We start from the raw sequence: 26,994 nt of genomic DNA on the forward strand, positions 1-26,994 counted from the left end.
TATATATATATGCGCATGCTCGCTAGTGTACTCTAGTTTGAGCACTCTGGCATGGCTTAGACGATACCACAAAGGTTGGATCGTTTGGGGTGACCATATTGGTTCTCCTCCATCCTAGCATTAGCACTGCACTGATGAGGCCCAGAAGGCCGAAACAGTACTGTCTGCAGTTAGTTATATATATAGTTATATATATATATATATATATATATAACTGCAGACAGTGCACACTGTTTCGACCTATGTGGGTCTCATCAGTGCAGTGCAGACACTGGGCCAAGCTCTGGAATAAACCATTGCCTGGGCGCTGCACTTGTGGGACCAAGTGCAGACACGTTGCCATGCGAGAGTGCTCAAATCACAACTAAGGTGATGAGCTTCGCCCGAAGGCTAAGTGCATGGCAACCCCAGTGTAGAGTGCTCAATCGCAAGGTAGCCAAAAGGCAAAGCCCATCGAGAGCTATCTAACTGCAGACAGTGCACACTGTTTCGACCTATGTGGGTCTCATCAGTGCAGTGCAGACACTGGGCCAAGCTCTGGAATAAACCATTGCCTGGTTAGTTAGTTAACCATTAGTTAGTTAGTTAACCATTGCCTATATATAGTATATATATATATATACTATATATTGCTCATGTAATTAGTATGCTTCTGAAGAAGACCGAGACGGTCGAAACGTCGAGCTATTAAACCAACAAAGCTACATTAGAGTTGGCCTCTTGACTATTACATTTCTGCTCTTATATATATATATATATATGTATATATATATATATATATATATATATATATATATATATATGTATATGTATATATATATATGTATATATATATATATGTATAACAGACAGAACTGTTATAGTTATATATATATCGCTGGTTTACTCTAGTTTGAGCACTCTGGCATGGCTTAGACGATACCACAAAGGTTGGGTCGTTTGGGGTGACCGTCTCGGTTCTCCCCCATCCTAGCATTAGCACTGCACTGATGAGGCCCGGAAGGCCGAAACAGTACTGTCTGCAGTTAGTTATATATATATATTATATATATATATAACTGCAGACAGAACTGTCTCGGCCTTCTGGTCTGGGCCTCATCAGTGCAGTTTTTTTTATGTTTAAGGTGGACGGCCGGGCCCCCGATGAAGGGAGGTGCAGTGCCCGCCGACCTACATGTCTAAGCCCAACCCATGGCAGGCGTGCAATGCCTTAGGGATGGGGTCCACCAGAAACGTGGGTCACCAGACGCCAAACTCGCTGGGGAATCGAACCCCACCTCACCTAAAAATTGCACACTCACTCCAAGGAAGAACGCACTCACAATAATAATAACAGACCAAAACCAAAACGATAATAATAGCCCCTAGCCAGCCAAGGGGTGGCACTGGAAAAAACCAAAACAATAATTATAGCCCCTAACCAGACAAGGGGAGGCACCACAAAAAACCAAAACAATAATCATAGCCCCTAGCCAGCCAAGGGGAGACACAACAAAAACCAAAACAGCTAAAAAGCAAACCGGAGGGAGTCACCATGCACGGATGCAATGACACCACGGGCACACCACTGCCGATAAAACACGCGACGACGCCTGTTAGACTTGCACCGCCTGAAGGAGACTGGTAGGTAGGACTTCAGGCGGGCTTCGATGGATGCACTCACCGCCACGGCGCTAGGACGAATATCACGAAACCGGAAATCATTTCTACACAGCCAGATACAAAACTTAGAGACATTGAGAAGATAGACAAAAACACGCGGAACAGAAACAAGGTCACTAGAGTTAAAGCCAAAAAGGACATGACGAAGAGTGATGACAGGACACATAGGAGAGAAACAAAATAGCAAAGACTGCACCCAGGCGAGAACACTCTGAGCAAGTGGACAATAAAAGAACAGATGCTCGAGCGACTCGACCCGGGGCCCACAAAAACAAGAGAGGGGAATAGACAAACCAAACGAGGAAAGACGCCGGGCGGTGTACAGGACGCCGTGAGCAATCTTCCAATTCAGATCGATAACACGGCGATCAAGATGAAAGAAAGATAAGGCGCGCCACGTGGCAGGCCAGTCGATATTGGGGTAGATGAACATAAACTTTAGAACACAATGAGGCTGGACCATGTTCTCAGAGAGAAGATACAGGTAGCAAGACTTGGCAGACATTGTCAAGACAGGAGAACAGACAAGAGGACACGAAGAACCATAAACCAGAGAGTTTTTGGACGTAGCGAAAGCCCCGTCGAGCTTACGCCACGCCAGTACCAGAGCTTGATAGAAGGGTGGCAAGACCCTAGGGTCAAAACTGAAAGGACGAGAAAACACAACAAAAGGAGAGACACCAAACAAGGAATTAAACCAAAAAGACATGAGAGTGACCCAACTGGAAGGAGAAGAGACAAATCTTTTCACCCATTGGCCCAGGAGGGCCCTCACCTTAGACTGAACATCCACCTCAGAGAAACCCCCAAAAAGGGGGGATTGGACAACGGCAGAACGAGAGACGAGCTCCCGCTTGCCAGACCAAAAGAAAGAAAAAACCAGACGAGAGAGCGCCACCTCCACCCAGGCCGGCATGTGGATAAGAGAGGCCACATACCAAACCCGGGAGAGGGCAAGAGCGTTAATAACGAGGGCCTTGCCACGAAAAGACAGAACACGAGCACGCCAAGACTTGAGAACATGGTCCACCGCATTGATGCGAGGGCGCCAGTTGTCTTCCTTAAGGTTACCGGGGCCAATGAAAACCCCCAGCACCTTGAGCTTGACAGGAGACCAGTCAAAAGGAACTGGGGGGTCCGTGCGACCCCGCCATCCACCCAACCAGAGACCCTTAGATTTGGAGAGATTAATCCTCGATCCAGAAGCTAGTTCATAACACCTATATATGTCAAGAGCAGCCGAGATGCCTTCATCCGAGGTAAGTATGTGTCATCTGCCTACTGAGAGATAGGAGACAGCGGAGGACAACCTGGAAGAGACAGACTCTTAATACGGGGGTCTGCACGAATGCTACAAGCAAGGACCTCCGAAACAAGAACATACAATAGTGAAGATAATGGACACCCCTGCCGAACACCACGAGAAAGACCAAAGAAGGGAGTTAAGTAACCATTAACATTTACTGCACTTTGCACACGAGTATAAAATAAGTCAATCCACGCGACAAAAGACGGACCAAAACCCATGGCGACCAGGGTGGACCGCATAAAACCCCAATCCACCCGGTCGAAGGCCTTTTCTTGGTCAAGAGATAGGATTGCGACAGGGGTGCCAGAGGACTCAGCATAGCTGACAACATCTCTCAGTAACGCGACATTCTCACCAATGAAGCGGCCAGGGACCCCACACGTCTGATCTCGGTTAACGACGAGATGTATCACGCGGAGAAGACGCCCGGCCATGGCCCGCGACGCTAACTTATAGTCCACATTTAGAAGAGTTATGGGGCGCCAGTTCTTGGGATCAAGACGATCCCCCTTCTTGAATGACAGAGTAATGACCCCTCTGCGCTGAGAGAGAGAGAAAGAGAGCCAGAAGAAAAACACTCATTAAGAACAGCCACAAGATCAGCACCAACCACATCCCAAAAGCGGAGATAGAACTCCATAGGGAGCCCATCTAGACCTGGCGTCTTGTTGCGTGCCATACCCTTGAGAGCGTCAAAGACCTCAGATGGTGTGAGTAGGCCCTCGCAACTATTGGACTGATCCTGAGGGAGAAACGAGGACAGATTACCGAGAAGGGAAGATTGGACATGAGAGTCTGTAGGCGAAGCAGTATATAGACCAGAATAGAAGGAACCAAGAGAAGCACAGAGAGCAGCAGAAGAAGAAACAATTGAGCCATCAGGCTCTCTCAGCGCAGAGATGCGACGGTCGGCAGAACGTTTTTTCTCTAAACGAAAAAAATAACGCGAGGAAGTCTCACCTTCCTCAACCCATTTGACTCGCGCCCGAACCTGGGCCCCCTTCGCCACATGAGAATCTAGGCGAGCAAGCTCAGAGAGAGCCGACCGCAGGGGATCCACACAAGAAGTAACCCCCAAATCGACTTTCTCCTGGAGATGTTGAACAAGGCGCACCAAGGCGTCTCTACATGCAGATGTCTCACGGGCCCTACTGGCACAAAAACGGATGGTCAGCCCCTTAATCCGGCTTTTCCCCCTATCCCACCATTTAGCGAGAGAGGGAAAGCGAGGGACAGCAAGACGCCAAGCGGACCATTCCTCCTGGACAAGTTGACAATAATCCTGATCTTCCAAAATTGAGGTGTTGAGCTTCCAGAAGCCAGGGCCAGGTGGGACGACGTCAGGAACAGACACAGACAAACACAAGCCACGATGATCCGAGAATGGACAGACATACACAGTAACAGAGGACACCGATGGGACCCATGCAAAAGGAATCCCAAACATGTCAATACGCGACGCCAAACTCCCGTCCCACCTGGTCCAGGTGAATCCCGGAGAAGAGGGGTGGAGGTAACGCCAGATGTCAGTGACGCAACACGCATCAAAAAGATGACTAAGCGAGGAGGAATTATCCCTAGATACAGTGGCAGGAACTGGACCACGTCGGTCTCGAACCCGGTCAAAGACGGAGTTAAAATCGCTAGCCAGGACCGTAGGTATTGAAGGGTCAATCTTCGAATGCAGGCCATCAAAGAACTGATCCCGTGCAGGGTTGCAATTGGGGGCAGAGAGACAAACCAACCTAAAGACCTTTTCATGGAAAGAGAATTCACATTGCAAATAGCGACCATCAGCAGACCAAGAATTAAGAAGAGAGATACACGGACGATAGAGCACGACGCAACCACAGGAATGGACAGAACCCGGAGCTAACACGGAAGAGAAACCAGACAAAGAAAACCACAAAGAACATTCAGCCCTAGTAACACAGTGCGTTTCTTGAAGGCAGACAACGTCAACCTTCACAGGGAGAGATCGCAACCACTGCACGAGACCAATCCTTTTAGACTGGTCCCGGATACCATTACAATTTAACGTAAGGATGGAAAGAGCCATCACAAAGCATGAAAGAAACATCATGACTTTTTCTTAGCCGCACGACTTGCATTAAACCTAGTAGCAGCCGAAGGGCCCACAGGCAATCGAGGAGTTCCCGGGGTCCTCTTAGCTGGACGGCGCCTAGGAGTCGAGGAGGTAGAGGGCCTTTTGCGTTGGCCAGAGGCCGGTGACATATTCACATCCTGAGAGTCAACAATGGAACCCCAGTCCTGAGGCTCATCTACATTAGGTAAGGTACTATTTTCACTATTGACATTAGGTTCATTTGCAATTTCATTAACTAAGATAACTTCCCCATTGCCAGCGCTGGCCTTATCGTTAATTACATCACTACTTGTATTGTTAATTATTTCACTACTTGTATCATTAATTATTTCATTATTTGTACTACTTAGGATATCACCATTACTCAAAATACCCTGAACAACCGACGAGGTGACACTAGCAACTTCATCCAACTGACTGAAGTGCTCGTCATACAATTTAACACCAGACTCCGAGGAGTCTATATCACTAGAGGGAACACTAGCCCCTTGACCAGACACAACTACAATTGGGTCAACAACATCCTCATTTAAATAACCTTGATAATCAAGTGGGCCCTGCGAGGCAGGAGGAAAGACATCACCACACTCCATCGCAGTGTCCACAGGCTCGGGAGGGGTGGGGTCAGCAACGTTCGAAGCAGAGAGGGCAGAAACTTCATCAACTGAACCAGCTGGAGGAGGGGGAACAACAACATCCGAGTCCAAAGGCTGTACCGCCTCATCACCAGGAGCTGCCACACTTGGGACAGTAGGAGCTGAGGCCTTGTTCCAGACGTCGGGGCAAGTCCGAGTGAAATGACCTTCTTTGTGACACCTTAAACACCTGCCTCTATCAGGGCATGCTGCAGACTTGTGTCCAATCGCTCTACAAATATCGCAGCGGAGGGGCTGGCTACGGTACCAAACTTTACATCTAATCCCCTTGATTGACACAAACCGGGGGATTTCCTTAGTTCGCACCATCGATACAATTCTAGAACCAGTGGAGACATCGGGCAAGCCCGGCCAAACCTGGTGCCTAACGCTTTTAACTACCCCATAACCTGACAGAGCGGTAGCCACCGCATCATTTGGCCACTCATAAGGGTACCAAGAAACCACAATATTAGTGAACTGGGGGGGAGGGGGGGAGGCTCTATAACTGAGCACTTAAACCCATTGAGGACAACAGAACCCTGTTCTTCAAAAAACAATTTAGCCACGCCCTCCGTAAAAGTGACCCTGGCTATACGGCCAGGACATTCTTGAATAGAAACTACTTTATGTTGTGATTCCACTGCAAAATAGTCATTGATGTACTTAACCACCTCAGATTGTAAAGTTCCAGCGGGGAAACCAGTACACCGAATGTCAATTGTCTTCTCCAAAGGCGGAGCCATGGAGAAAAAAGGAAAAAAAGGGCAAAGCCCAAAAAGCCCCAAACGGCTGACCCACCAAGTTCGGACCCAACCAAAAAAACAAAAAAATTGGATGGGTGACGAACAGCGAAAAAAGAAAAAGACAACTGCAAAGCTTTCCCTCCCGGCAGGTACTCACAAGTGCAGAAAAGGCAAAACGACAGGATAATTACAATTGTCCTGACCAAAAATGAGCTCCTCGCCAACAAGAAAAATCCCGCGTCATGTGGGTCTCGTCGGTGCAGTTTTTTTTTTTTATGTTTAAGGTGGACGGCCGGGCCCCCGATGAAGGGCGTGTGCAATGCCCGCCGACCAACAGGACTAATCCCACCCATGGCTTGCGTGCAATGCCTTAGGGTTAGGGTCCACCAGAAACGAGGGTCACCAGACGCCAAACTCGCTGGGGAATCGAACCCCACCTCACAGAAACCAAAAATTGGGTACACAGAACTAAAACGAACAAGGACAAACAGACCAGTGCAGTACACCAACAAAGGAGACCAGCACATGGACAACAAAACAAATACTCACGAAAGGCTACTGTGCAGTGTACCAACAAAGGAGACCCAGCACAAGCAGCGGACAGACACACTTACAAAGTAGACAGAATGAACGATACTGGCCCAGTGCAGTGCACCAACGAAGGAGACCCAGCACATGGGTTACGAAACAGATACTAACAATTAGGCTACTGTGCAGTACACCAATGAAGGAGACCCAGCACAAGCAGCACAAAGACACGCTCACTCAAGCAAAAGATCACACGTCACTCAAGCAAAAGAAGAACGAGGCTACTGTGCAGTACACCAATAAAGGAGACCCAGCACGAGCAGCACCGAGACACACTCATTTGAGCAAAAAAAGGAAACTAAATAACTACGGGGAGCAGGACTAAATGGAAAAGACAAGGGAGTCGTTTACCACTGAAGCTATGATGCCACGGGCGCCCCACTGACGATGGAAGACGCGACGACGCCTGTCAGACTTGCACCGCCTGAAGGAAATTGGTAAATAAAACTTCAGGCGGGCCTTGATAGAAGCAATCACCGCCACAGCGCCAGGACGAACGTTACGGAAACGGAAATCGTTCCTACTCCGCCAAATACAAAACTTAGAAACATTGAGCAGATAGACAAAGACACGCGGGACAGAAACCAGTTCACTAGAGTTGAAACCAAAGAGGACATGACGTAAAGAGATGGCAGGACACATAGGAGAGAAGGAAAACAGCAAGGACTGGACCCAGGCGAGAACACTCTGAGCAAGTGGACAGTAGAAGAACAAATGCTTGAGTGACTCGACCGTGGGTCCACAAAAACACGAGAGAGGAACAGATAAACCAAAAGAGGAGAGACGCCGGGCGGTGTACAGGACGCCGTGCGCAATCTTCCAATTTAGGTCGATGACACGACGGTCAAGATAAAAGAAGGATAGGGCACGCCACGTGGCAGGCCAGTCAAGGTTGGGATAGATGAATAGAAACTTAAGGACACAATAAGGCTGGACCATGTTCTCAGAGAGAAGATATAGGTAGCAAGACTAGGTAGACATAGTAAGAACGGGAGAACAAACAAGAGGGCATGAAGAGCCGTAGACTAAAGAGTTTTTTGACGTGGCGAAAGCCCCGTCGAGCTTACGCCAGGCCAAAACCAGAGCTTGATAGAAGGGCGGCAAGACCCTGAGGTCGAAACTAAAAGGACGAGAAAACACAACAAGAGGAGAGACACCAAACAAAGAGTTAAACCAAAAGGACATGAGAGCGACCCAACTGGATGGGGAGGAGACGAATCTCCTCACCCATTGACCAAGGAGGGCCCTCACCTTGGACTGAATATTAACCACAGAAAAACCACCAAAAAGGAAAGATTGAACCACGGCCGAACGGGAGACGAGCTCACACTTGCCAGACCAGAAAAACGAGAAAACAAGACGGGAAAGCTTCGCCTCCACCCAGGCCGGCATGTGGATAAGAGAGGCCACATACCAAACCCGGGAGAGGGCGAGAGCGTTAATGACTAGGGCCTTGCCATGAAAAGAGAGAACACGAGAACGCCAAGACTTGAAAACACGGTCCACCGCATTAATATAGAGCGGGCTGCAGACCCGGCTCAGGTCACAGTCAACGAACAGGTAGTTGCTAACATAGACGCTAGCATTTCACACTTTATTAGTGCTCGCATAGATCTTTCCACGTAGTTTGATATCCCCCTCATGACCACTCGACATGTTGAAGAATATACAAAGCGCATAGGAGGAAACAAAGCCACAGGCCTGGATGGGAAAATTCTAAAACTAGCACTACCGGCGATGTCTAATAGTTTGACTAATATCTACAATTCTAGCATCAGTAAAACCGTTTTTCCGGATAAATTCAAAAACGCAAGGCTAACTCCTGTCTTTAAGAAAGACTCACCTCATGACAAAAAACAACTATAGGCCTATCTCAATCCTGCCAGTTATCTCCAAGCCTCTTGAAAGATATATTGCGTCATGCTACTTAAAATACCTGTGCGTCAATAACCTTTTATACAGAAAACAGTCTGTCTATCCCCCACATCATTGAGGCGAAGCTGCCCTGTTGAGCCTCACAGACAACTGGCTGAAGGCTATTGATAAAAGCAAGTTTTTTGGGTCGATATTCTTGTATCTTAGCAAAGCCTTCGACCTAGTGAGTCTCGACATTCTACTATCTAAAATCGCTGAATACCGCGCTGGCGAACCAACCTTGAGATGGTTCAAATCGTATTTATGCGATCGATCTCAAACATGCACTATTTCTGGATCACTATCTAACCCTCTCATGTTGCCACAAGGCGTTCGAGAAGGATCAATTTTGGGTCCCGTCCTCTTTTCGCTTTATATTAACGACTTACCTCTTTGCCTACCAACTTCTGAGGCCGAAATATACGCTGATGATACAACGCTATGGAGTTCCGATCACTTCATTGATCATATCCAACAGAATTTGCAAGTCAGCCTAAACAATGCTAGCAATTGGTTTAAGTTAAACAAAATGGTACGTAACACAAAGAAGACGAAACGCCTACTCATAGCTACACGACAAAAATTGAAATACGCTAACAATCCAACCTTAGATCTTTAATTAAATGGCAACCGCATAGAAGAAGCCAACGATGAAAAAATCCCAGGCGTCAAGATCGACAAGCACATTAGCTGGCACAACCATATCGAATATTTAATTGGGAAGCTGAATCGAACTCTAGAATTAATCCGCTAAAAAGAGCGAATGGCTTCCTTGAACTCCACTGCAGAAAATTGTTATTTATTACGCTTATTAAGCCTCTTTTTTAATATTGCTGTTCGATTTTGAGGTAACGCCCCTAACGATCAACTGCTGAGAATATTTAGAGTGAAGAAACGTTGTAGTAGGATAATATTAGATGCTAGTTTCCACGATAACTCGGTTCAAATGTTTAAGAAACTACAGTGAATGCCAATTGATGACGTAATACGCATGAAGAAATTATGCATGATGTTCAAAATTGTGAACGGAGAATGTCCGCATTACGCATTATTTTACAAGCTATCAAACTTATTTAAAAAACACCCATTCTTATAATACGCGAGTTTCTTTTCATGATCATCTGGCCGTGACGAAATGTCGCTCCAACGCAGGCCTTCGAACATTTCATGCGAGTGCCACTTACTTATGGAACCGTCTGGACAACAAATTTAAAACTATTACAGATGAAAGCAACTCTAAGAGTCGGTTGGTGAACAATTTTTCACAAAGTAATTCAGATCGTGAACATTTTACTATCTCTAGAACGTTTTGAATATATCTGCGTGCACGCTGTTCTTGATAATCTAGTTTTTATAATTCTTTTTAATTCCGACCACAATGTAAACTACTGGGTTACCAGTAATTGTGTTAGCTATTAAAGTTTATTTATTTATTTACTTATTGTAAGACTATCATGTCGGATCCCGCGCAAGTGTCAATTTGTTTTTTACACTTAATTTTTACATTCGCAATGATGACGATCTAATTTGCAGATGTCGATGAGTGTGCTGCAGGAACACAAGAATGCAGTAAACATTCTGTTTGCAACTATACTGAAGGTTCCCACAACTGTTCGTGTAAATCGGGATATTCTGGAGATGGAAGGACATGCAAAGGTGAACTAGACCAAAACCCTAATTATCTTGACGAACATAGGAATTAACAAATGGTAAACACCACAGTGTACACTATTGAGTTATGGATGCACGCGGGAGGCTGCTAAGCACGAAAGAAGCGTAAGAGTCGCTCGAGGCGATAGCCGAGAGCGACTCTAGCTTCTTGAGTGCTTAGCAACCTCCCAAGTGCATCCATAACTCAATCGTGTACGGTGTGGTGTTTACCATTTGTTTTATAACATAACATAACATTGATACATTGTAGCTAAAGAGTTCCCTTTTATCTAACAAATCTTACGTGACCAGAAAAAACAAGCGCGCGCGGAAAAATAGTCTTTGCATTTGCTCACGTCTGCAGCGTACACCCATGGGCAAATGGGGGACGCTAAATTTACCAATTAGAGCGCGCGCTTTACTTTCGTTATGTTATAATAAAACTTAAAGAAAAAAACATGTCAATCAACCCTATAAATGATCAAATTAGTCACGTGCTTAGGGGTTTTCCTTGCTAAGTCAGTTGCCTTTAATTTTACAGATATCAACTAGTTTGCCGACGGAACTGCCAACTAAAGTGCTGAAGAAACTAAAGAAAAAACATATTCAACCCTATAATGTAGTAATGTGCCTAGGAAGTTCTCCTTACTAAATCGGTTGCTTTGAGTTTACAGATATAAATGAGTGTGCCATTAGAAAATCCAACTGTAGTATTAATGCTCTGTGCAACAATACCAAGGAATCGTATCGCTGCAAATGCAAACCAGGATTTACTGGAGATGAAAGGACTTGCAAAGGTAATTAAAACGCAGCTTAGTTTCAGAGTCTAATCTTAATCAATTAAATAGGGTCTGGTGACGAATGTATAAATCTCATCAACTAAATACATCAAATTGTACAATAGTCAATCCCCATAACTGGCTTGATGGCCCTATTGGTAAGAGAGCTGCTGAAAAATTTGCAAGATTACCTGTCGGATTCCTCTTTGGGTTCAATTTGTTTCATACACTTTATTTTCACATCTGCAATGATGACGTTTTAATAAAAGGAGAGTATTTTCATATTTCAATAGCCAACGTGGGTCTCCATTCGTTGTTCATACTCTGCTTTTAAATCTGCATTAATTTCTAAAGCTAACTGCAGTGATGAGATTCTTGTTAACGAAGAGCTCTTTCAGATATGAACGAGTGTGCTTCAGGAACACAAAACTGCAGTGCTGATGCTGTGTACAACAATACCAAGGGATCGTACAACTGTACATGCAAACCAGGACACTACGGAGATGGAAATATCTGCCGTTCGGGTAATAATTTTCATGCGGTATTTGTTAGTTTCTTGAAATGCTTCTGTTTATACATCAGTTATGAGACGTTCTTTTCTGTAAACTGGTAAAAATAAACAAACAAACCAACAAAAACAAAACAAAACAATAACAAAAAAAGAAAAAGAAAAAATATGGAAAAATTCGATAAAAGCCTTGTTAGGAACTATTGAGAAAAAAAAATTAAAAAGACGCTCGTAGGGTTTTATAAACGCTACCCTGCGTAAATAGCGGCCTTCTGGTGTGCATGTGAAACTTCAAGTGGTGTGAAAACGAACGGCGAAGCTGTGAGTGGTTTGGACGCATCTTAAATTCTCGGCTCCGTTGCTTGCAATTTCATCGTGCGCATTAGACACCCACCGATACCGCGAAAACACGAGGAACCAAGTCGCAATAGCTTTGATCTGCTTTGCATGGTGAGTATCTGGAACATTCACAAAGCTTACTTAAGTGAAACCAATACAACTGTGGGTTACTTCTGACCCTCAATTGGAATCGCTCCATGAATAATTTCAAAGCTATCACAGATGAATGAAGTCGATAACGTTCGTACTAAGGGACTATTCTTCCCTCTAATCGTCGACCAGTCACACTTTTTAACTTGGATTTGAATGTTATATATTTCTCTTCTACATATAAACGTTCCCCTTAAAAAAAAATGTTTTTACATCACCCCGTTCTTTTTTCCTCCTAAAGGCTTTTTGCTGTTGATATACCTTTTTTTTCCAGCTTTGACATGTAAGGAAATTTTCGACCGCAATGTGTAAGTCAATAATTAATTATTTTAAAGAGAAAAACAAAGCCGAAGAGAACTATAGAGGGAAAACGTGAAAATAATAGAACTAATAATTCGAAAATGAAGAAGGACAAGGAAAGCTCTGAAAATGAGGATACTGAGAATAATAATCTTCATAATAGAATAATCTTCCACACTTGAATCTCGTTTGAGAGGAATTAAAAGTACTTTGTATCATTTACTGAATATGTAGAAGCCATGGCCTTCATCAAATTTCAGCTGTATCTCTTCTAAGAAAGAGATACTTTATTCAATAGATCCAAAAAGAGTGGCGAGGTCACCCTGCTCCTAGACTCAAAACCAATTTCTGTTTTCTGTCACTAGGGAGACTTTGGATGCGGAGATGGGGGATGGACGCCAGTCATGAAGATCAATGGTAATATGGTATGAATTTATCGAGAAAGAAATGTATTGTGGATACAGGTCAATGCAAAGATGCGAGAAAGGGGATGGGCAAAATGGCAGCTGTTTTCCTGAAAAAGGTCAAGCTTCGCTCGCTTATCTTCACTGAATAGGAGCCTGAAACAGGCTATTACTGTTATTTCATTAATTAAAAACTAAGAAAAAATTAATTATCTGTTATAAATTTCAGAGTACCTTCCATTACGATTCCCAATTTAGGAGGGACAAGTTTTTAAAACCTTCCAGGAGGCAAAACTGGCTTTGACTTTCAAGAGACAAAGTTACCAACCTACTGGGACACATCCTTTTCCAACATCTGTCTCGGTATGAAGATTGGCAATCAGCTCAGATTCATTGTCATCAACAAGCATGCCGACCCTCTCCATTCACTCATCGCTAATGGAAAATACTGCACCACCTTACTTGGTCGTGAAAAGTGAATCACAGGCCTCCTTGCAGCCCCACTGCAGCATGGAAGGATTCAACGCGGTTGGAGAAAATCTTGATCAATCCGTAGCAAGAATCGTTATCATTGCTAACCAGCAGAATGACTGCTCCTCCTGTGACTCCAGGATTGGTTTTGGTACTGGAGGACTACATGATGACTCCAATACTTGTGGAAACGAGGCACAGCACAAGTCTGATAATGGAGACAAGCACATCAAAGCCATGGGGTACATCCTGGTAGAGTGACGAGGGACACAGCTAAATTCCAAACTCTTAAGTTAAAAACATCATGAATAAGGACATTGTAGTGTTGAGGCTTACCAGCTGATTAAACTATGGATTCAGCAAAATTTCCACAATCAAATAGTTTAATCTTCAGTTGAGTAATAGTAAATTAGTTGTATTAGTGCAGTCGCAAGTAATATTCGAAGAAACAAAGAAATTGAACGGTAATAATAAAATTACAATACAACAATAAACATCAGAGAATATGAAACTTTAAAAGCACCGAGACAGGAATGACATTTTTAGTGGTTATGAAGGTTTCGCCCCATACACCCTTCTCATGCAGCGTCATCTTGGATTCCATGCCGCAACAAATCGAGGCTGAACGGACATTAACTTTGGGGGTGTGTTACACTAGTGTTACAGTAGGGATATATGACAAGTAAGCATGGCGCACGATCATTGCTCTTTTAACCTCTGTACGCACGACAAGTGAAATCAGAGTGGCAAGAATTTATATTTTCTTAACTTTCCTTCAAATTCTTTATTGAGATCTAAATGGATTGTCGCTATAAAGCGAGATGAAGGGCTAGATTTTGGGTAAGAATCGAGCCGTGACCGGCGAGTTGTCAGACGCACGTGCTACTCGCGACCGAATTTTTGCTTTCGATTGAAAACACAGACTCTACACGTTCTGAAAAATGCCTACTTTTTTCTTATCCAGAACACTAGCGTCCCTTAAGGAATTTACTCGTCCTTTACTTTTTTATTTTTCATTTTACTTTTAGCTCAAGCAGTCAAACGCACATGGCAATGTTTTGTTTGGTTTTAATAACTCTGATTTTGTACAATGTATTAAATGAGATTCTCCGGCCCTCGTTTATTCGCGTTGTAATTTGCGGTCTTAAACTAATTTCCCAGATCAAAAAAGGTTATACTCTTGTGTGCTCGGCTCACTTCAAGCCAGACGATATGTATAGGACTATAACTGGGCTTACACGCCTAAAACGTGGAGCTGTGCCATCGCAGTTTGCAGGGACCAAGGAGGGTAAGGAGCGCCGACCGAACAAATTGCAAGAGTCAAAAATTATTGTCGAACAGCAAGCACAGGAGCAGCGACGTCAACTCTTTGTCGATTCAATCCAGCAAGATGTTGAGATGGAAGAAGAGGAGACTGCGTCAGCAGGACTGGAAACCAACGCAAGTGCTGAGCCAATGCAAGTGACATCTGTGGACCGAGCGGAAAACGAAAACAGTCAGCCTGACGAACTGAGCCCTGAGGAACAAATTGAAATATTTAAAGCCAGAATCAAAGATCTAGAGCAAAAAGTCAAAGATCTTCAAGAGTCCAAGTTTGGAGGGGAAAAAAGTTCAAAGGGTCCTGAATTGCTGACATTTTACACAGGCTTTACATCGAAAGAACGATTTGATAGCTTTTACAAATGGGTTGAGCCGTATGCAAAAACCATGATAAAATTGTCCCAGACTCAACGAGGCAGAGGTAAGGAAAACTACCAGCGAAGGCGCAGCAGTGGTAATTTTGCATTGTCACTCTACGACCAACTGTTTTTATTTTTGATCAGAATGAGATTAGGTTTGCTCGAGACAGACCTAGGAGTGAGATTCAATATTAGCAAAAGTACTGTCGGTAGAGTTATTATAACTTGGGAACATTTTCTGTACACAATGCTTGGCCAAGTGCCAATTTGGCCCACAAGTGCTCAGATCGAAGGCAGTATGCCTCAATGCTTTAAAACGACATACCCTAAAATAAGGATAGTCCTTGACTGCACTGAAATTAAAGTCAAAAGGCCTAGCTCCAAGGTCTTAAACTCAGAAACTTATTCTACCTACAAGTCATTCACAACATTTAAAGGCTTAGTTGGTACAGCTCCACATGGTGCAGTAACATTTGTAAGTTCCCTATATCAAGGAAGTATATCCGACAAAGAAATAAGAAGGCGCAGTGGATTTCTGTCGCTTGTTGAAAAAGGAGACCAGGTAATGGCAGACAAGGGCTTCCTAATACAGGATTTTTTGGAAACTAAAAAAGCTAAGTTGACAATCCCACCATTCTTGTCAAGAACAAAGTCCGTACAATTCACTGCTAAAGAAGTGACATACCCAGCAGATTGCCCGCCTCCGTATCCATGTTGAGAGGGCAATCAGACGAATAAAAGAGTACCAAATTTTTGTAGGAGTTTTACCTGTCTCATTGGCTGGTTCAGTAAACCAAATTTGGACTATATGCTGCCTTCTGACAAATTTTAGAGGGTCACTATATCGAAACTTCGATTTCCCACTGGTTTTGTTTACCAAACCTTGCTACAATCATAAGATTTGTGACGCCTCAACTAAGTTAACCAAGTTCTTTACCAGATGTGCTTAATAAACCGAAACTGATTTATTTTAAATTGAACAAAGAAAGTATTTTAATTTGTGTGATTCCAGACAATTTCCATTCCTCCTCTTCAGGGAGATGAAATTGGATAGAAAATGTTAATTTCCTTCCTTAACATTAACACTAGTCTAGTACCTATTGCTGGCAGAAGCCCAGTCAGCATACATGTACATCCCATTTCTAGGATTTCCAAAAATTGTAGGGTTGGCTTAGTTTTACTCATTTTTTCCAACTTTGCACCACCTGTGATAATTTAGGGAGAAGGTATTCAAAATAATACTGATCCAATTTCATTTTAATTTCTGAAAAAAATTCTGCTTCAAACCTCAATCTTTCACAATGAAAGTCATTTTTACAATAAACATAAAAATCTGCCCATTGACAACCAGTTAGCAGCAATTGTCCCGTGATCTGGTAGTAATAGCTGAGTGTTTTTTTTAGTCTGAAGATTCCATTTACACATCTCAGATATTTAAGCTCATAGATGGATCCCTTAAGAGGGCACTTGTTTTCCAGCAGCCCCTAGGGATTGACTTCTGATGGATCGTACACTCTTAGATCTGAAGAGGAAGCCAGATGAGGGCAGGAGGGGTTGACGACAATTCCGGCAGGGAAAACATTACACTCCACACTATCAGCATATGCAGCTGCTGCCTCTTCCTCTGTACTTATTCCATGCCTCATGGCTGCAGTCTGAACACAAAGTCCTTCCATGAAATGCAATTGTTCTGGGGAAGGCACAGATGCATTTTGGCTAACAATCTCTGGAAGATAGAATGCTGGTGGTTTCTCTGGCCATCAATATTCATATGAATTTTGGGGTTATTTGTCAATCTTTGTTGTTGTTGGTAGGATAACACAGAGCCACCAGCCACTTTGCCACGTTTGTTGTTGAAAAACTCTAAATTGTCAGTGTCTGGCAGAATAGAGTTAAGTTGCATATCCTCAAATTGTTCAAATATGTATTTCATGGAATTTATAATTTGGAGGTCTCCAAATTTATCTGGTATGGGGTTATAAAGAGTAGACCGTACTCCATCTACCCTCCGATTTTTTTTCTTTTCTGTTCTATCTTTGGCTGGTGGTTTCACCTGCTGCACCGGCACCTCCTGCACCTCTCGAGGATTTATTCCAGCTGTTTTTTGTGGCACATGCCATGTCTGTGGAAAACTTGTCTTGGACATCGCAGGAGGTACACTTCTCAGGCCCAATTTTCGGTAGTGCTCAAGGAGGTACACTAGCCCAATTGCATGGTTGAACATCCCTGCTCCCATCTCACAGTTGCAAGAGGTACTTGATATTCTGACTTTAGGAGTCCTTGAGATCTCAATCTACTGAAAAATTTTAAAAAGAGCTCAACCTCTCCTTCACAATGTGCATTTTCAACATCAAACACTATTTATTAAGCTTTGGTCAGCATTTCAATAAAATATAAGACCTTGATTGAAACTCCGAAAATAAAACTTGACACCAATCCTGTACCGCCAATCACTGCGGTGAGATCAGCAAAGACGTTAAGACGCTTCAAACCGAAGTGAAAAATCTTGTATCGCTTGTGAAGGACGCTCTGCCTCCAAAACCTCCAGGTACTTTTTTTACGATGATGTATTGGGGAGCGGCATTTCATGATTTCACGCTCAGATGTTAAAACTGCAGTATTTTCTTTCTCACAGCCCGTCCCTTCTCTTCTTGCAAGGAAAGGAAAGTAAGGAAAACAGTAAGAAGTTTTCATTTCAATATTCCAAATCACTCGCTTGATGTGTGCTGTCCATTATGGTAGGTATAAGGACTCTTGTCTTGCATACAAGCTGACTCAATCCGTTTTAATGCTCTCCTTTTCCATAAGGTCGAGACGAAGCCAAGTGTATCTGCTGATGTTTGGTTCACAAAAGATTCCTGTTTACTGTCACATGGGAAACTTTGGATGTGGTGATGGAGGATGGACAATGGCCATGAAGATTAACGGTGCAAAGGTAAACTCCCTGTCTCCTTTAAAAAACTCTGGATATTTTTATTGATTAAAAAAATAAAGAGAGAAAAAATGAAATTAAAAAAACACACAAAAACGAAAAAAATTAAATATTAGTTCTTCGTTTCTCAGAGAACCTTCCATTACAACTCCCATTATTGGAGCAACAGAAATTCCTATAACCTTGCTGGAGGCAGGACTGGGTTTGACTCACAAGAAACCAAGCTACCGACCTACTGGAACACACCCTCCTCCAAAATCTGCCTCGGTATGAAGATTGGGCATCAGCTCAGGTTCATTGTCATCAACAGGCACGCCAACTCACTCTACTCACTGATTGCTGCTGGAAAATAGCGCGCTACCTCACTGGGTCGTGACAGGTGGAAGTGGTTAATTGGTTCACAGGCCTCCTTGCAGCACTACTGCAACAAGGAAGGGTTCAATGCTGTGAGAAGAAGCCTTCGTTAGTCCAAAGCAAGAACGGCATCATTTCTAACCAGGAGAATCAATGCTACTCTTGTGACTCCAGGATTGGTTTTGGTACACGAGGTCTTCATGACGACTCCAACACGTGTGACAATGAAGCGACATACTCGCCAGACAATGGACACAAGCACATCAAAGTCATGGGCTACATCCTGTTACAGTGACAGGGAACGCCGCTAACGTTCCAAGTTTCAAGCCAAGAAGCCATCATGAATTTTAAAAAAAGTAGTATCTTCAGGCTTACCAGTTAATAAAACAAGGGTTTCATAATTATTTTCTTCTCTGGTCAGATTTGTCTTAACTATTACTTTTTAAAAACCGGTCTAAGACGTATCAATTGTGCAAAGCTAATTCAAGCTTTGAGAACGAAGCTAATTCAAGTTTTGATCTGATCACGCACTAAGAAGGGTACACGAGAATAGTGTCTTTTTTTTTTTTTTTTTTCTCGCGATTTGCCGTTTGCGCTCGCCTTACGCATTTGTCTGCTTGGGTGAAAAACCCGAAAAGCCTCGCCTGTTCTGCAAGGTAACCAGGAGACCGGGAAATGAATTATTTGAATGGACAATAATCGGCCCTGATACGATAATCAAAGGAACACAAAAAACAGTACCTTCAAAAGTATTGCCCATTTTCTCGCTCTCATTAGACCAGCCCATTTTTCTGAATCATTTCTTTGAGGCGTCTGTCTCTACGCGAAATACGAATGAACATATTAACAAGATTTTTATTAGTTCTTCAACCGAACAGATTTCCTTCCGAAATATTTCCCGTAGTTTTAACAGACCTCTTCACCACGACTTCAGACAATCCCATTTTAATTCGAAAATAAGACTAAATGGGTCAGTGAGATTTCATTTTCAGATTTTAGAGAAAAGAGTTCTTTTGTTATCTCGTGTAGAACAAAGGATAGTACTAAAACCGCTTTTACCTATCGACGGGGGCGGGGAAGTTTAGGGGGATGATATAGTTCAGGAAGTTTTAGAGGACAGATCGGTCGTTGCTTAGAGACCACGAAGTAAAAACATAGAAATCTGACTGCCAATTGACTGCTAATAATGGGGAATGGGGAGAGGGGGGGGGGAGGCTCATACGAATATTAAAACCAAAATTGACCGGACTTCCCCCTCAGCTATAACTGGTCCCTTACAACATAAATCGGTTAGTTTGCTGTACGTGATGTAGTGGGCTCTCGAGTCGCGTAAGTCATTCCTGACTGTTTAGTTAAAATCCGTCGGTAGGGTTGAGTGGCTTTGTTAGGCTCGTTTGTTGTGAATTTGTGGCGAGGGAATGGTTTATATAGCGCCAGCAGTTGTTGAAATCTGTTGAGAAGAGTCTGTAGTAAGATAGCGAACCAGCTATATATCATCGTTGAAAGTAGCTGTTGCAGTAAGTGGAACTTTCTGCCAGCCCAATCTCAGGCCCGGTCAATGATGTGATTCGAATTCATTATCGACCAGGCTTTTTCGTGGTACACCATGCACATTTGGTCCATTTGCGGCAAAATTGTTGAATCAGTTTACACTACCGATACCTAAGGCAATCGACCGACCAAATACTCTTATTTTAAGTGAGGTGATGACGAGTGGTCAATCACCCCCACCGACAACAGTCCCTCTTAAGTCAACTCTTTCCTGAACGATCAAAGTGAACCATCAACTGAACTGAAGATAGGCTGTTAATGACGGTGTCTTTATTGTTTCTACGAAGAATTGTTTTGCTGGTGAGGTCACAGGCTGTTCAGCTCTGTAAAACTTCAAGCAAACCGTAAGATATCAGTATAAAAAGGAAGAGATCAAATCAGGAAGTAACGGCCATTAAAAAAAAGATGAGGAACAGAGCCTGTCACAAATATCTTTTCCATCGTCAATTACACGTTCAGCTGGGGGGTTTGGATTTTACGATTCTAGCAAACAAAGCCTCTCCCCACTAATTGCTACACATTTCCTTGTAAATGATATACGCGAACTTGGTGTTATATCATGGTAATTATTAACAACTATTCACCGAAGTGAAAGTGGATATTACTGAGCCACGAAGCGGCGAGTTAATTATCCATCACTAGCCACCGACACTTAAGGTGAATAGTTTTTTAAGCATATACTAAAACGGTGACACATGTAACTTCCCTGCGCATACAGCTCGCGACATCGACGTTTAATGGATATCGAACATGTCTTCTTAGCAAATTTCTATAGAGTTTTAATACTTGAATTGGCTTTGTGCGATTGAAGCATCTTAGACTGGATGTCAAAAAGTTATGTTTGAGACAAATCTGACCAGAGGAGAAGATAATGCTGAACCCACTGTTTTATTAGCTACTAAGCTTTACATTTTTCTAATTCATGATGGCTTCTTGACTTGAAATTTGGGGAGTGAACTGTCACTGCACCAGGATGTACCCCATGGCTTTGATGTGCTTGTCTCCGTTGTCTGACTTGTGTGTTGCTTCATTTCCACACGTGTTGGAGTCATCATGATGACCTCCCGTACCAAAACCAATTCGGGAGTCACAAAGGGCGCAATCCTTGTGCTCGTCAGTGATGATACCGATTCTTGCTTTGGAATGAGGTGAGTCGTCCCCCACAGCATTGAAACCTTCCCTGTTGCAGTGGGGCTGCAAAGAGGCCTCAGTACCAATCAATTCCTTCCACGTGTTACGACCCAATGAGGTGGAGTGGTATTTTCCATCAGCGATCAGTGAGTGCAGAGAATTGGCGTACTTGTTGATAACAGTGAAGTTGGCCTGTTGGTAGATCTTTAGACCGTGACAGATCTTGGAGAAGGATGTGTTCCAGTACGTCGGTAACTTGGTCTCTTGTAAGTCAAACCCAGAGTTCCCTCCAAAGGAGTTATAAGCTTTTCTGTCGCTCCAGCAATCAGAGTTGTAATGAAAGGTTTTCTGAAGTTGATAATAAATGATTTTTTTCTTATTTAGTATGATGTCCATTATAGACTGTTTTAATCTCACGGTCATTAACTAATCATAAGCGACTCCTGCTTGTTGTAAGGAAGACCGTAGCCATTTCTTGCCCGTCTTGTAAAGATGAGTAAACGATCGAGCGAACGACTTTTGGTAGCTGTAAAGGAAACTGAATACACTTTCTCACAAACACTATTTCGCTTACTTACACTGACCTGTACCTCGAATGAATTTCAAATAATTTTATAATTTATTGATAGCAAATCAATTTATACCTTGCTGCCATCAATTTTCATGACAGGTGTCCATCCTCCATCTCCGCATCCAAAGTCTCCCATGTGACAGAAAACGGAAATTGGCTTTGAGTCCAAGAGCAGGACAACCTTACCACTCTTGTTCAATCTGTTGGATAAAATACTTTGTGAGAACTGGTAGTACATAGCGAGACTTTGGCATATCTAGTAGGTCTTATAACTTTTCAAGAGACACAACGTACGTTTCAATTCTTTTCCAAAAAGAAGTCGGCTCGGATGACTATCATAAAGGATCAGGAGCTGGATTGTTGTTAAAATAATTGCTTTCATCATATAAGGGGCAAATTACAGAATTGTGATTGGTCAAGGCAGAGGGCATTTTATTCTTAATTTTTGTAATTGCCCTGGGCAAAATTACTTGAAAATGATTGGCTGAAAATCGCTTAGCAACGGCTGCCAAGATAAAGACATTTCTGTTTGTTTTGGCGACCCGTTTTACGCGAGATCAGTAAGAAAACATTTTGCCCCTTATATTATAAGAAGTAATCACATGGTTCCTCGTAAAATTAAGGATTAATATCACTTGTATTTTCGGAAGTTGCAGAAATTGCCCTCTGTCGTCGCTGCGCGACTCGGGCAATTTCAGCAACTTCCGAAAACACGCGTGATATTAATCCATAATTTTACTCGGCCCCATGCGATTACCTATACTTATTCCTTCTGATAGCATATCTCGTTCTTAGCTATTTCTGATATTGTCATTGAGCTATTTTACTTACATATTCCTTTCGTAAATTTCCTTGCATGTTGAGACTGAAAGAAGAGTAACATATGAATATTAATCTTCTCGGTAGCATGGTGAGTAGTTTTGCATTCATGTGATCATTAAAAGCATCAAGTTTCCTCCAAACTTTTGTAACCTGATCAATACAAGGCCGGTGATTAACATAAACAAAATCACCCTCTCAGATAACAACAACGGACCCTTAAACAACAACAGAAAAAAGAACGTGTGGTATTTTATAAAATCTGATTGAAACGAAAAGTTACATTTAAAGAGAAAAAAACGAAAATTTACATTTAAAGAGAAAAAAACGGAAATGAAAGGCGTTTACGTTGAAACAGAGCATCACAAGAAACCTCATGGAGACATCAAAAGAGATTTATTACTCATTGTGCAGATTTTTCTATCTCCAAAGTATCCAGGTTTGCATGAATACTTGTATGATCCTTCAGTATTGTTGCACACAGCATTGGCATTACAGCTATGTGTATCTGTAGCACACTCGTCTATGTCTGAGAAGAAAATAATAACTTTTGATGGCGGGACAATTCTCCAAAGAATGGTTTTCATTTGAGCGTTAAAGGTAACCGATGGTCTGCTGGTTTTTGTCCTGCCCTGTGATTGGTTCAAATACTCGAGCCATACCCTTGATAAAGCGTATCAAAACCAACTGCAACTCAATCACTCGTCATTTCCCGGCCTGCAAAGCTGGCGTATGTTAGCCCCTTACAGAGGTTAAGAGGGGCAGAGCCGCCAAAAGAGGCAGCTTACCAAACGCCTCGCTTCTCTGCCACTCATTCTGACCTCTCAAACCGTACTCAAAACTGCAAGCTACGCAGAATCGCGTTTTCTCACCCTCAGGCTTGCTGGCTTGTTTTTTCTTTGACTTCTCATTAATTTCTGCTGGAGTTTTTCTTTTTTTTTTCTGATTGGCTGCCATGATTACTATGGGTCTCGCTTTGGACATTCGGTTAAATGGAATAATAAGTTTTTGCGATGATCCAAATGCAGCCTAGTGTAAAAAGTAATTCAGATAAAGAAAGAGATCGGTTCGTTCTTGGCAAATGGACCTTGAAATAATCTTTTTTCTGGTAATGAACAGGCGGGTGGCTCTGAATGATGCCCCGAAACCAGGGTGGATGGGTAATTAAAGCATAAATTTCGAAGTAAGCCTTGTTCGATCTCCTCTTTTTCATGAAGAAGAATTGACAGGTAAAGAAGAAGGTCTAAACTCCTTTGATAATCACCGCAGGTATATCTCCTTTAACAGCTTTTCTCGTCCCGCTTGCTAAATAGTTTTGGACGTACTCACTTATTTAAAAACCAAGTTCTGTTTACCTTGGCCGCAGTCTTCTCCTTTGAATCCAGCAGAACACAAACAGCGATAGCCTTTGTCAGTAAAACAACTTTGACAAGTGCCTTCATTCTTACAGCGGTTTGTAACACATGCGCTCTAAAGCCAAACAGATAAATTAGTAATCAAGTACACTTCCCTTCAAACTGATGATAATTATACTTAGTCATCACAATTGCATCTTGGTCCTTGTCATTCTCTTGAGACTGAGCCCGTAAATGCAATTTGCGGCCACGTTGCGTTCAATCTCAACCTATCATACTAAAACTCAAAGAGATCGTTGGGTTAAAGAAGAAAAGTAAAATTATTCGAAGGCTTGCAACAAACTTAGTTGCATTATTGAAATATTTTTCATTACTTTTTGGACCAATGAATAGGTAGATCAACACAGAATACTTGCATCAGCAGAATGATGAAAATAATCTATGTTCTCCTTCAGCTCATGTTCGTGTCCTTCGTGAGGGACATCATTCAGTTCGCATAGGTACTTTCCACGTTCCTCTGCTCTTTTATCGAGATTGATACTGACACAGTCGGGTTCCATGTAGCACACGTTCTTACAAAACCCTGCGATCATGATTTCCACCGCGCGAATCAAGTGGTTTACCAGGCGTTTGCCATCAAAGGCTTTTTCAGGTCCAAACTCCAAAGTGCGGCATTCGTCTGCGTCACTGAAGTCTGGAATTAAAATAAAACGTAGAATGAGCGTAGTAGTAGTAGTAGTAGTAGTAGTAGTAGTTCTTAATTTAATGTGGCACCACACTTAGCTACAAGCTACTCACCAGGAATCCCACAACAAAATATACAATAAAAATTACAACCAACATCAAGAAATTATGTACATTAAGTAAAATGTTTTTACAAAAAGGATATTTCAAAATTTAAATATATATTTGTATACACGTGTAGTAAAACAGAGATCAAAAACTAAAAAGTTAAAATTTTAGGCGACGGATATTGTGAAGAAACGTGCTTGTGCCAGCCTTTGCGCGTATAGCATCTGGTATCGCGTTCCAAGTCTTAGCAGCAAAATAACTAAATGACTTAAGACCATGCTTGGTACTGTTAACTTTAGGTAAGGAAAGCATGTTCCTCCTTGGTTTAACTAAGTCAGTAATAGGTCTGGAAGCCTTATATAGATAGCAGTTATTGACCGTCTTGAATCCTACGACTCTTCGATGTCGTATGCAAGCCGATACAATCGAGCCAGTCTTCTTATAAAATAGCGTTATCTTCGTATACATGATCTAAGCGCAGGTTAATATACCCTTTCCATTTTCTTTGTATTCCTTTCCCCACAGTGGTGCCATATCTGGCTACAATAATCAAAGTGAGGTAAAATAAATAAGAGGCAGGATATTTTTAAGCCTATTTAAAGCATTAACCTGACCCGACACCTTTCGACAGATCGATGCGACATAAGTATCAAATTTGAGCTTGTCATCCAATGTTAGAGGTAATAATTTTATTTAACTGGAAGTAGGTATTGGCCTCCCTGCACATTCTAACTGGAAATCACAATCAGTGTTTCTAAAACCAAACCCTGATATTTGTCTGGATTTGCTAACGTCCCATTCTGTCGAAACCGTTGTGTTGAACTGGCTAAGTCTCGGTTTATACCTTCCTCCAATGCTCGGGGATCATGGGGATAAATAGAGTTTAGAGTCTTCTGCATAAAAAATTTAGTGTTGACTATTAAGCCCTTCAATATCAGTCGCGCCGAGTGGCGAGATTAATAATTTAACACTTCAGTGATATTTTAAAAAAAAATAGATCACAAAAAAACACATTTCATAAGTCACAAAGGGTATTATAGAAATCTTCTAGATCTGCTTCTGAGAAGTTTGAAATATCCTATGGTGAAAGCCTCCATCATAATTTTTTCAGACTACTTATCTCACCGTGCAAGTTTTTACAAAATATAAAGCTCTGCGCTAAGTTAAGTGGGCTGAATATTTTAAAGGAACCTCTTATTAATAAGTAGTCAGTTTCAGTTGTCACTTTGGTACAACTCCATGGCAACAAACATTATATTTCCAAGTAGCTTTCATCTTTGATAATTTTAAGCCGAGATGAAAGAGAAAAGAGAATGAGATTTTCCTTGCTCCATTTGCTTTGCAACGAGTTCTCAGTGCTCATGCAGATTTGTCAATTTGCTCTAGAATGATCTTAGCACCACTGGCTGTCAAACTTGTGCTGCCACCTGAGATACCTACATAATACTGCACATGACAAATATCAGACAGGAATGGATTTCATGAATTATAGAAAAAATGACGGTGATTCTCCATTAAAAATTAAATATCCTTTCGAACCATGTTCGCAAAAAACTTCAAAACAACTATAAGTAATTGTGTCTGCTTCGTCTCTATTTCGTCCATAGAACAGATGCAAGCCATAGCTTCTATAAGCCCATCAAGATCTACCAAAAAATAATTTATTTAGTTATGAAAAGCTTCAAAAATTTAATTTATAAAAAACTGATCTACCACAAAAACAAGAGGAAAAACGCAATCGCTGGAAACTAAACAAAGATGCTTTAAAACAATAGCATTTCTTAAACAGTTTAAAAGTTTATTTTTACCATAATTTTTTTTTCCGCTAATAATAGGTTTAAGTAAAACTAACCTTGTGTTGCAGACATCATACTACACAATGGCAAAACAAGACCTATATAGATCAAATACATGTACATCATCGAGAAGAACTCATTCAGAAAGTTTTCCGAGAGAAGTGTAAATTCATGTCCAACCCTACATGCAGGTGAAGCGATCTAAAAACTATTTTTTCTTGGGCATAACCTTCTAATCTATTTTCAGCCAATCGAAACTCAGCTGTTGCGTGAAGTATAGTTATTCAAATACTTCATTTCGTGTCACGACGATGGAATAATTAATAATTTACTAGTTTTTTTCTTTCTTTTTTTTTTTTTTAAGAGATTCAGTCTTTGGCTATTGTCTAGTAAATTTTACTGAACCGGCCTTAAATCCTTCTGTTACTCTGTTATCTAAAGAGGTCTTCATG

The 26,994-nt window shown here is 42.2% G+C and overlaps 2 protein-coding genes and 3 pseudogenes across 2 annotated transcripts; 3 read left to right on the forward strand and 2 right to left on the reverse strand.

Moving 5' to 3' along the window:
- Nucleotides 1-7,094: 7,094 nt before the first annotated feature.
- On the reverse strand, nt 7,095-8,530 carry LOC148729086 (uncharacterized; annotated as a pseudogene).
- A 3,260-nt stretch (nt 8,531-11,790) lies between these two features.
- Nucleotides 11,791-13,823, forward strand: LOC148729087 (putative skeletal organic matrix protein 5; annotated as a pseudogene).
- Nucleotides 13,824-14,774: 951 nt separating this feature from the next.
- On the forward strand, nt 14,775-15,556 carry LOC148729088 (uncharacterized). The gene is given in 2 exon segments (XM_088725079.1): nt 14,775-15,449; nt 15,452-15,556. Coding segments are annotated over 2 exon segments (780 nt in total).
- A 2,506-nt stretch (nt 15,557-18,062) lies between these two features.
- LOC148729089 (putative skeletal organic matrix protein 5) lies at nt 18,063-18,822 on the forward strand (annotated as a pseudogene).
- Nucleotides 18,823-20,964: 2,142 nt separating this feature from the next.
- On the reverse strand, nt 20,965-25,280 carry LOC148729090 (uncharacterized). The gene is made up of 6 exons (XM_088725080.1): nt 25,238-25,280; nt 24,371-24,648; nt 23,955-24,069; nt 22,612-22,645; nt 21,854-21,980; nt 20,965-21,557 (listed from the first exon to the last, which is right to left on the reverse strand). The coding sequence occupies exons 1-6, from the start codon at nt 25,278-25,280 to the stop codon at nt 21,039-21,041; spliced, it is 1,116 nt and encodes a 371-aa protein (XP_088581206.1). The 3' UTR covers nt 20,965-21,038.
- Between the last annotated feature and the right edge of the window lie 1,714 nt (nt 25,281-26,994).

Source organism: Stylophora pistillata, chromosome 6 (genome assembly GCF_964205215.1).
Source record: "Stylophora pistillata chromosome 6, jaStyPist1.2, whole genome shotgun sequence".
Lineage (NCBI taxonomy): Eukaryota > Metazoa > Cnidaria > Anthozoa > Scleractinia > Pocilloporidae > Stylophora > Stylophora pistillata.

What these genes read in the sequence shown, in the direction of transcription:
- LOC148729090 (XM_088725080.1), bottom strand. Translation starts at nt 25,280, where the DNA reads ATGGCACCACTGTGGGGAAAGGAATACAAAGAAAATGGAAAGG. An exon ending in ATTTTCATCATTCTGCTGAT is followed by an intron (nt 24,070 to 24,370) that starts GCAAGTATTCTG and finishes GTTTGGCTTTAG; the next exon opens with AGCGCATGTGTTACAAACCG. An exon ending in TGAAAATTGATGGCAGCAAG is followed by an intron (nt 21,558 to 21,853) that starts GTATAAATTGAT and finishes TATCAACTTCAG; the next exon opens with AAAACCTTTCATTACAACTC.